Source organism: Ursus americanus, chromosome 20, assembly GCF_024610735.1.
Source record: "Ursus americanus isolate L20-20 chromosome 20, mUrsAme1.1.p, whole genome shotgun sequence".
NCBI lineage: Eukaryota > Metazoa > Chordata > Mammalia > Carnivora > Ursidae > Ursus > Ursus americanus.
The window spans coordinates 52,269,844-52,281,238 of record NC_142146.1 but is presented as its reverse complement, the minus strand read 5'-3'; the positions used below and the strand labels follow the sequence as shown (position 1 = coordinate 52,281,238).

The 11,395-nt window shown below is 49.4% G+C and overlaps 1 protein-coding gene across 1 annotated transcript in view; it reads left to right on the top strand.

Moving 5' to 3' along the window:
* Positions 1–4,710: 4,710 nt before the first annotated feature.
* Positions 4,711–11,395, top strand: part of RARRES1 (retinoic acid receptor responder 1) — a 48,818-nt gene continuing 42,133 nt past the window's right edge. The window contains exon 1 of the mRNA XM_045811757.2: positions 4,711–5,045. Coding sequence (XP_045667713.2) covers positions 4,767–5,045 — 279 coding nt within the window. The 5' untranslated portion in view covers positions 4,711–4,766. The remainder of the gene's footprint in view (positions 5,046–11,395) is intronic.

Here is an 11,395-nt window from a genome sequence, read left to right as displayed (position 1 = left end):
TTTACATCACAGTTTATCAATCAAGCAGAATGTTAATTCATTCTTGGAATGGCAAATATCCTGTCTTAAGTGATGGATGGAAAAACAAAATGCCATGCCAGATTCGTCAGAACATGTGTAATTGATCTATAAAGATGTTGCATTTCTAACTAGCATGACATGCCAAAAATGAGGGCTTACTTTGGAAAAATGCAAAATCCAATACATCGGGTACTAACCATGTTCATTACATTTTAAAAAACATCTGTTGGCAATTGTGTATCAAAATGGGCTTGTCAAATCTTTGCAAGAGAAGAAATTTTTGTCAAAGCCACACCAGCTAAATTACTTTCAGTTTTAACTGTGAACACATGGTGGATTTTAAAAGAATTGTTTCATTCTCACAGGTAAGTGGACAGAGAATTGGGTAACGGTTCTATTTATCTGCTCAAATGTAGCAATGACTCCGAATTGAGAGTAGTCAAGCAAATAGGTTGTCCCCACCCGCTCTGTCCCTTAGCTAACAACCAGGGTTGTGATCACCAAACAATTTGAATATAGGAATCTTGATGCTTCTTATCTTCTTTAGAAGCCACCGGTCTCTTGATGTCAAAGCAGATGCTACTCATACAGTGTCCCAAGGCCCAAGCGATTGAGTTCCTTCGGGGGCCTGAAGTCCAACCAGGCTCCCTGAGATATAAAGAGAGATGCCCACACATCAGAACCAAGGCTGTATGAATTCCTCCATGCCCCTGAGAATAACCAGAATAAAATGAAGTTTCACTAGTGGTGACAGAGACAGCCCACTACTCTCCTCTAAAAAATCTTGTAATTTAGCACTGAAGATTGAGTGGCTCCTTCAGTATTCTTCTCTTGAAATAAAATAATCCCAACTGTTCTGACCACAAAGTTGTATTTTCTCACCCTTCTTTAGTTTTGTTGATGTAATCTAAACCCCTCCATCTTGAGTGCCTGCTTGTGGAATACACCAAACGGTGCTTGGAGAAAGGGTGGCCCACACCTGAGTGCCAACCCCTTTCCTGATCTTTGCTAGTAATGCAACCTTGGGCAAGTCCTGTAACCTCTCTCTGGCCTCCAGTTGACTCCTCTAGACTGTGCAGATTGTGAGATAATTCTGTTACAGCAAGCACGTAACGATATATCTGAAACACAGCTCCCCCAAATATTATTTTCCCTCTTTCCCCAAGTCATTGCTGTAGTGAAAAGTCAGTTGTCTCTAACCGTGCTAGTACGGCAATCATCAGCCCCGAGTGGCTATGTATATTTAAATCAATTAAAATGAAATACAATTAAAAATTCAGTTCTTCGATTGCACTAACCACATTTCAAAGTCAGTAGCTACATGTAACTAGTGCCTACCATATTAGACAACGCACATATAGAGCCATTTTCATTAGAAAATTCTATCAGATAGTGCTGGTTACCTTATCCACTTGGATTTTGAGGCTTCCAAACACATCCATGTCAGCCTCTAACTAAACTACGTCATGAGAAACCTTTCCTTGGTGACAGGGATAAATGTAACCACTCTATTTTTTATCACATCTCTTTTAGAAAGAGCCTGTCTCCACTTCTGCATCTCAAAGAATTCATTCTCACTGGTCAAGCTAGAAAGGCTCCCTTTTTAACCTCACAGATTCAGAAAACTATCACAGCCCAGACCTGCATTCTAGAGCCCTTGGCACTGCAGGTGCCCCTTGCTGTTTGTCTTGCTGTTGACAGGCTGGTGAGGTGTAGGTGTGATGCTCCAAGCCCTGGGTCTGGTTCCCATCTCTGGGGACTCGCTGCAGACAGCGTGAGCATCAGGTAGCTTATGGGCCCAATGTTGAGGACAATGAATTCCTCCATGAGTCCTAGGCACCTTTAAGGAAGAGATCAGGAAGCCAAATGTTCTAGGAAAACAGCTCACTCCATCCAGCAGGCCTTCTGTTCTTTGCATGACCAGCAAAGTGCCTTCCTCCAGGGGTTTTGGGACAGACGTTACAGGCCTGGAGACATAGCATGGAAAGTATATAGGTCTCCAGCGCTTAACTGAAACAAAAGCTCCAGTCACCTTACAGCATGCAAGACGCAGACCCAAGGAACCAGGTGAGTGACACTTTCTCCACAGGTGTTCCTGGTTCCAAGTCTCAGAGAAAAAGGATCATCTCAGTCACATCTGAGCTTTGGTTAATCAGGTTTCAGTAGTCAAGGGCTGATTATCTGTATTCTTCTCCCAATCCCACCTACCTTCACTTTCACCTGCCACGGAGACTAGAAAATGGATATACAGTCACATTTTCTTTTTTTTTTCTTTTCTTTTTTAAAGATTTATTTATTTGACAGAGAGAGACAGCCAGCAAGAGAGGGAACACAGGCAGGGGGAGTGGGAGAGGAAGAAGGCTCCCAGCAGAGGAGCCTGATGTGGGGCTTGATCCCAGGATTCTGGGATCACCCCCTGAGCTGAAGGCAGACGCTTAATGACTGAGCCATTCAGGCACCCCTAGAGTCACATTTTCTGACTTGCTAATAGCTCTGATAAAAGGTTGGGTTAAGAAGGCTAAAAGTAATAGCTAAGATCTTATTTAATGGCCCAGCGGGTTTTAGTCCCTGCCATCCCTTCTCATCATTTGTCAAAAGAAATCCACAGCTGACTGCATTATTTTCAAGATTATATCTAATTTTTTAGGTTAACAGCTATAATAACAGCCATCACTCACATAGCCATTACTGTGTGCTTTATGTATGCATGGATATTAGCACATGCAAACCATTAGGAGGCACCAAGAAGAGCAGAGCAGTCCAGTAACACACTGGTGAAGCTGCTCTTCAAACCCTGCAGTCTGGCTCCGAGTCCACCCTCCCAGCCGCTGTACTACCAGCAAGAGATGATAGCAAAGAATCAAAGAACTGCAGTTAGAGTAAACTCCTCCCACCCCCAGCTCCCTCTTCGGAGGCAACCACTGTTCCCAGTTTCTGATTGTCCTTCCAGATGGTCTATGCAAGCATCAGCATGTAGAAAGGAGTCGTGGGGGGCGCCTGGGTGGCACAGCGGTTAAGCGCCTGCCTTCAGCTCAGGGCCTGATCTCGGCGTTATGGGATCGAGCCCCACATCAGGCTCTTCAGCTATGAGCCTGCTTCTTCTCTCCCACTCCCCCTGCTTGTGTTCCCTCTCTCGCTGGCTGTCTCTATCTCTGTCAAATAAATAAATAAAATCTTAAAAAAAAAAAAAAAAAAAGGAGTCGTGGTGTTACATCGTGTCTCACTCATGCATAAATCAGTTGTTTTTACCGGTTTTCTAATAACTGATATCATCTGTGCTTTCCAAACCCCATGGGGGTGCTTGCACTGGCGAGATAGGGATGAGGGGAGGGGAGAAAACTAAGTTATCAATAAAGAGTACTCCGGGCTTTACAAAATATTCCATCTACCGCAATGATTCCATTATCTCTGGATAGGACTCTGAGACCTGGCCCAGGTTCAAGTCTCTAAGGGATTCCTTCTTCTCCTGCAGGGTCCTTTTCCCCTCTCACTCCTCCTGACCTTGGTTTTCATAGAAAAGAGCCTGAGAGAGAAGCTGACAGTTGTCCAGCCTGGAAGCAATCACTTCTCCAGGCTCCCAGCCTGGCCTGACCCCTATGGCTGGCTAGATTCCACCAGCGTGGCTGGGAGTCCCTTCCCCACCTGGTTCAGCCCAAAGTTGTGGAACCTGCCAATATGATCTTCTCCAGGTGGGGGGCAGCTGAGGTATTCCCAGACTGTGTTTCCCAGTGCTGGCACAAGCAGACCCCCTCCACACACACGGGGAAGCCTTATATCTCCGGTTCCTGCTAGTAGTAGTTGCCTCGGCAGGGCATTAGGAATTTTTCAACTGGTATAACAAAATCATGCTCAAGTTGGCTTAAAGAATGAATGTGGTTTATTAGTTCTTAAAACTGCCAAGTCTAGAGATAGGGCCGGCTTCAGGTGGGTCCTGAAGTCAAGCCAAGGACTTGATTTCTTTCCGTGCCTCATTTCTACCTTCCACCGAGCTGGCTTCATCCTGATGCCCACTTTCCAGAGGGTGGCATGACGGCACCATCAGTTTCGGGGCTACAGGCTTCCTCTCAAAGGCGCAGCAAGGGGGAGGAGAGAGCTCATTCTCTAGAGGAGCAAGAGTTTCTCTCCGAGACCTCACGAACAACTCCTGATTCACTCACCCGAGTAAGGTCCCGAGCCTACACCTGAACCTCCCTCCCCCACAATGACCAGGGGGTGGAGGGTCCTGCTGACCACTACAGCCTCCTTTCCAGCCCCAGCCCTCAGGCGACCTGTGCCACTCCCAACGTCATTGTGCCACAGGTACCCCCATCAAATGAAACCCAAAGGATTTCGAAATCGAAGCAACGGCAGAGAGCAGCCGGGTCCCCGACTGGGCTGGGGGCGCGGAGCAGAGCGGCGGCGGGCAGGTTGCGCTCCCTCGGGGGAGGAGTTTCCACTGCCCCCTCGTCCCCCTGCCAGCGCGGCCCGGGCCAGACACCCCCGGCCGGCCCCGCGCCGCGAAGGCGCCGTCGCGTCCGGGCTTCGAGCCGGAGCAGCTGGGGCCCAGGCGGAGTGGGGCGGGGCGGAGGGGCCCCGGGGCTGGAGGCCGCGCTGAGAGGGCGCGGCCGAGCGAGGACTCGGGCTCCCCGCAGCGGGCCGCCCCGGGGGCGGAGGGGAGTGGCCCACCGCGGCCTTATTTCCTCGAGCGCCGGCGCGGCCCTCCCGGAGCCCCGTCCGTCGAACGCCGCGCCTGCCCGCCCGCGTCCATGCCGTCCCGCCGGCAACCGCAGCCCACGTCTGGGCCCGAGGGCCCTCGCCCCGCCGTCCTGCTGCTCGCGCCGCTGCTGTTGTTCGCCCTCCAAGGGGTGGCGGCGGCGCCCGCGGCGGCCGGGGGGCGCGAGGACTCCCCGGGGCTCCAGGACGCGGAGCTCCCGCGCGGACTCCTGCAGCAGGCGGCGCGCGCGGCGCTGCACTTCTTCAACTTCCGCGCGGGCTCGCCGAGCGCCCTGCGAGTGCTGGCCGCCGTGCTGGAGGGCCGCGCCACGGTGAGTGCCCGAGGGACGCGGCCGCGCCCCGCGTGGGCAGCGACACCTGTGTGCGCGCGCGCCCGCCCCGCGGCAGGTCCGAGGCCGGGTGTGTGAGCAGTGCGACATTGGGGGAGGTCGGGCTGGTGCCACGGCGCCTCCGAAGTGGTCAGGCGGTGTAGGGGACCGTGGTTGCTCAGAGTCCCCAGAAAGCTGGCTGGCTCTTTCGGCTTTTATGAGGCGACAGATTTTTCACAGGGCAGCTTCCATTCCTGGGAAAGAGGTGCATGGGGAAACTGAGGAACAGGCCCCCAAAGCGAGGCTTGATCTTGTCTGGCGGTATCCAGAGGTGCTTTGCCAAAGGGGTGGTCACCACGGCTCCAGCAGAAGTGCTGGGTGGGATTTCTGAAATCCGTGCCAGTTCCCCTGCGGACCGTGGACGGACTGTGTCTTACCAGCAGGCGACCCTGCAAGGGCTTCCGGATAATGTGGTTGGAATTCGTGAGTTGGCGGGAGGGTGCGGGGGTGGGGGGGAGCCTTCCCAATACCGGCGTCTATTTTAATGGGAGTGGACCAGGGCTGTTTTCCATGTGAATGGAATGAATGAGAATTTGGCAGCTCCTGACTTGGTCGCTGATTTCCAGGCACCGGCTGTAGGAACCTCATTTTGTTGTGTCTGTGGAGCTACGTTACTTGTTTCGTCAAACAGAGGAATGCACAGTTACAGAGCTCCGCTCTGTCCCGAAAGTAGCGATGCTCTTTCCAGTAATCCCCAAATACTCCACAGAGCCTGCAGACTCAGCCTCAAAAAATCTAGAATTAAGTGTAGAGTGTAAGTAGGGAGAGTTTTAAAGAGGGGCAGTAGGATTTTTAAGATTGTTCTAGACTTGCTGACAGATACAGGGGTGGGGAAGGCCTTTTGGAAACCTAGGCTTTGTTCCTCAAAGACTTAATCTGTACTTAAGGTGGTTACATCTATTGACTGAGGAAATCAATTTTTTCCTAGAAAAAGGCAACCAACTCTTCTTACCTTTTTTTTTAACAATCCTTGCTGTCTCAGGGAGAAAAGTTTTACTAGGGCAACAGAGAAGTGCAAGAAACAGAGCTTGAGAACTTTCTAGTAAAGTTGGAGAGTAGTCACCTCCCAGAGCCCAAAGAGAGCATCCATGAAGATTTGCTCCCTGGTTATCATTGAGGAGGATTCCCTACAGCAAACTCAGTTTTCAAGTTCCAGAAATTCTTCCTTCCAAGACCATAAAAAACTAAATAATACTACTTCGCTTTTTTATGCATTTAGTCATCCCCTTGAAAGAAAGTTAAATACTTGGCATCTTTCACAAAATAACTAAGCTCTCGAAACCCAAGTGAGTTAAGTAGAAATTCCCTGTCTCTTCCACAAGGGGCTCAGTTAGTGTTTTTCATCTGTAATGGTATATATAATGTTCCTGAATTTTAAAGGAATTCTCCTTTTGACCAAAAAAGGGGTGGGGCAATAAATCAGAGCAGATATGGGTGTGGGGGGAGGGCGTACTTAATAAGTAGGGGAATGCAGGATATTGACCCTAAGAAAGGATAACTTCCTGTGGTCATTTGGTTTACCTTTACATTTCTTCTGAAAATGGTTATACATGTTTCTAAATCAAGGAGCCAGGAAAGAGAGCTCAGTGACTTTCAGGGCCAAGAGTCTCTAGCGGCTAAAGTGGTTTCAGTTTTTCCCCAGGAATTCAGTGAAATTTTTTCTCCATTCCTCTACCACATTCAAACATCACGGCTAAATGGAGGCTCACCCTCAAGGGTGATTGGGGCAGCCTGGGGCAAGGTGTGTCTTAATTTGTGGCCGTGGCCTGCCAGGATCCTTGGGGTGGCAGAAGCCTAGCAGGGGTCCCCTGAAAGTGAGTGCTGTTTCCTACTTTGGAGCTGCCATGGGCTGCCTTTCCAGAATGAGGGGGACCAGTCAGTGTGGTGGTGTAGGAAACCCGGATTCCAGCCCCTGCTTTGCCTCTAGGGAGCCACACAACCTGAAGAAGAAAGATCATGTCTTTTCTGATTATTTCCTCATTTGGAGTGTAAATAATCCATGTTCTGCCAACCACACTAGGTGTCCTTAAGAGTGCTAAAAGAGGATATAAGTACCAGTTGTAAAATATAAAAAAATGTGAGTTACCATTATACTGTCTGAGGGGTGATCCATTTATCCATGAGTTATTTCTTGAGCACTTACTATGTGCCTGGAACTGGTTAGATATTATGGCCCTAATTCAGATTGGGGTGGGATCATAGGGTAAGCCTCTTTGAGATTCATTCAGTTTCAAAGCAGTCTCTTGGCTACCTGAATGAGGAGCACAGACCTCACCTGCAGGGAGCTTTCCGTGTAGTGGCTTAAGAAATTTCTGCTCTGCTTACAAGAAGTCGTAGTATGGACAAGAAGTGAAAAATGATACATCCCCCAAATGGGTCTGCATACTTTATTAAATCAGTGCATTTGCAGAGTGAGTGCTCAGTTGCTACACAATGTCTGTCTCTCTTCCAGGACTGCCCCTAGGGTGAGCAGGTGGCTGGGTGTGGGTGAAAAGCATAGCTCATAGGGAGCCCTCTTCTCCCTAAGGGTCCATGCACCCCTTTGTAAGATGAGAGGCTGGAGCCAAGTCAGGGGTTTTCAAAGTAATGGCCCACTAGTGGGTTAGGAAATCAAGTTAGTAGGTTGCAGATGTTTTGTGGTTTGTTGGTTTATTTTTAACAAAATTGGTTGGAATACAAACTATTAGAGTGTGTTGCAAAAGTAAGAGTAAATGGTACCTAAAATGTGTTTCAAATATATATTTATGAACTAGTTCGCTATGAAGAATTCAGTTCTTGCTGTGGGTTTCAACTAAAAGGATTTTGAAAACCAGTGAAGCAAGTGATTTTTAAGACCTCTTCAGCCCTGATTGATTTTAAGTGATTTCCTAGTTGTGCACGAACCTCTCATTTTAGAAACACTATCGCCCTCTTGTGGTGAAATCCAGTAATAGCTGTGGTAGTAAATCTAGCCAAGTTTTGAGAAATCCGTGCCAGAGGCTGAAAGAGCCAAGTGAGCATTCTGTTTTGGTTTGTTTACTAAATTATAGGAAGAGATCGCAGACCACAGCTCATGTTCCCTCACTGTCCTACCTGGTGCCATCTTTTTTCTGGCTTTACCCTCCACATAGGATGTGGCACAGCCTCATGGCCCACAGTGCGGAGTGGTGGGAGATGTTGGGTGGCGCTGATACCCAGGGTATCCTGGATCAGCTCCGCTCCCAATTCCCTCCTCCCATACGAGGCTGCCCTTTACACTGAGACAAGTCTTAGCAAGCCCTGAGCCCACTGCCCCTAGCAGATGACGAGAGGCCAGCCCTTCCCCTGACATTTAGAGGTCTTTGTGTGATGTACTTCACGAGAAACGCAACCCACTCAGGAATCAGCTCTTGTTTGGGAATTGTCACTTAAGGTGAATGCCCGCTGCACTTCTTGGCTCCTGTGTTTGGAGGAGGGAGGTTATGTCCGTACCTCAAAATACTTCAATTTAAATGAAAATCAATAAATTGTAAATGTATCCCCTGTTTTGGGGCATAGGGCCACGGCCATTTCATTGTCCCCCCTTACAGTTTTTCTAGCAAGAAGACTCAGCTGTTATGGATCATCTGTGATTTCCATTTTGGCTTACTTACAGTGCAGGGAGCACTTGCAAAGAATACCTCCTCTGCTTTCACCCTTTTTTCTTCCTTCTTGCTCAATCTTGACTCATCCACATGCAATTCAACAGCAAGAGTTTTAGAGAATTTCTTCTACAAATTTAACTTGAATTTTGTGGACATACTTTTTTTTTTCTCTCATTCTTCACAGTTTATGTGACAGTTTGCATGCAGTTAGGTAATAGGTACCCCTGGCAGGAGCGAGTTTGGGAGGAAAACCATGGACTTCTGGCAAGCATCAGGCCACCACTGGGGCAGACAGGCTGGGCTACTGTGGGCACCCGCCTACGTGTCTGACAGTGGAACGGAGCCTGTCTGCTGAGCCACAAGCATTTAGGAGAGCACTTACTCTATTAAGAAAAACGGTCTTCCTCTATCACTTTCCAATCTTTGCTTTCACTCAGGGGAGCCTTCTAGCTGCTTTTACAGTCATCACAGAAGAACAGGGGTGGGATTTGCAAGATGAACATGGTATTTCTCTCTGTGCCCTCACGCTGCCCTGGGGATGGAACCTAATAGTCCTGAGAGCGCAAAACGGAGATTCCCTCCTTCGCAGGCATTGCTCCTGCTGAAAAGGCACAGGTGCACCCAAGGTCTCTGCCCAGCCTCCCACCACAGCACCCATCTGGTCTGTAGGCTCTGATTGCAGAGTCTGGGTCTAGCGCGGGATGGGAAAAGGCCACCTGGCCCTGATGATAAATTTAGGCCTTGGCTTCGTGGCACCTAGCCCCAGTCACCCAAGCCAGCTGCACCCAGACGAGCTAGTAAGCAGGAATGCTTTGGATCTCCTTGTAATAAATTGTTTTGAACCACAAACTTTTTTTTTTTTAAACCAGTCCACAACCCTTTTCCACTTGACTTGCCACATGTGGTGTCCTAGCCAGGGACGTGTGTGATCACAGATTATGAGCAGTGGCCCCATATAAAGCTCCCTGGTGGTGGTGGGTCATGAACCTAACCACCAGGAGTCTGGCTTAGTGGCACACACTTCCTTGAAACACCTAGGTGGCTCTGCTAGAGATAGAATATAAATACCGAACCCTAAAATGGCTGATTAATGAGGCATGGAATGTTAAATACACACAATATCTCCCGAATCCGACCTGGCCTTTGATCGCCGTGTATGGACAGTGAGTCACCCTACAGATTTATCCTCACATATGCAGCCTTTGCGCTGATGCCTCACTTGGAGAGGTTTTTCAGAGCTGGTCGCACAGGACTGGTTGGGGATAGGAGCCATAGCAAGTCTCCACTCTAGGTTAATTCTGTTCAGCCTGTCTCTACCCCGTAAAGTCAAGTTATCAAAGGGGGTCTTGTACCGTCGCTGTATGTAGGATGTATATAAAACCACAATGGTCCCCAAAGGACCTGCCCACACAGAACACATTAAGAATTGCCAACATCTGTAATTAGTTTCACTGCTGTAACAAATTACCACACACTTTATAGGTTAAAAGACCCCACAGGTTTATTCTCTTATTCTCTTGGTCAGAAGTCCAAGCGAGTCTAGAGCAAGGTGGTGGAAGGGCTGTATTGCTTCCAGAGTCTGTAGGGGAGGATCCATTTCCTTGCCTTTTCCGGTTCCTGGGCTCAGGTTTCCATCTTCCATCGTCCAAGCCAGCAGCACAGCAGCTCCTGAATGCGGCACCACTGTCTCCTCCGCAGAAGGGCTCTCGTCAACACGCCGATTCAGCCCACCTGGGTAATGCGGGCTTCTGCCAGTCTCAGGATCCTTAACTCGAGGGCCCTCAGGCCGCACACGGGTGACGTTCCCTTTGCCATGTCAGGTAACATAGTTCCAGGAATTAGGACTTGGGCACCTTTGAGGGCTATTCACCGGCCTGCCTCACCCAGTTTCTGGGGTAGCTCTGGGCTCATGCAAGTACTTCCCACACCGCTGGATGGGTGACTGCACCCGAGAAATGGCAGCTCTTGCTCGCACCTCTTGTCTGGCTGATCTCTGCAGCCTGGGCGATCTCCTCACCTCCAAACACGTCGCCCTCCGCACCCCGGCCTGGTACTCGACTGGGGGCTGCCTTGTGCTGGCCCTTCCACAGGACTGTGTTGCTGTGCTGGGAAAGCCCTCAGACCTCTTTGTTCCACCTTTCCTCTGACGGCGGGCCCTGTAAGGAACAAGTATTAAATATTCGTTCAGGGAAAATAAAGGTAGCTGGAAGGGTGCTGGCACCATGGGGCATCCGGAACACGAGCTGGGCCAGGCCCAGCCCTTGCAGAGGAATGAGGGAGACCCTGTACCGAGTACCCGTCTTACAACCAGCCTTTTCCAGTTAGCACCCCCTGAGCTAGAGGGGAGGCAGAGGGCAACACTGCCTCTGGTCATGTCCACTTTAGCTTCTTTCCCAGGGTCAGGAACTTGGAACCAGAGTTGGCTAACCAGCGCTCTGTGTCTTTCCACGGGCGAAGGTCTCCTTGGACCCCACGGGATGGGGCCTGAAGGTTGCGGACTTTGGCTCCATAGACTGTTTGCTTTATCTGGCATTGCCTAAGAGAGGGAAAATGCAATAAGATAATTCCCGGGTATAATGTAATACCCTGGAGCTCTCTGTCCAGAACATAAGAACACAGCAATTTTTATCCACAAATGACTCGTTTACTTCTCTGCCACTGAGCCTGACTCATAAAGCTAACCTTACAAAA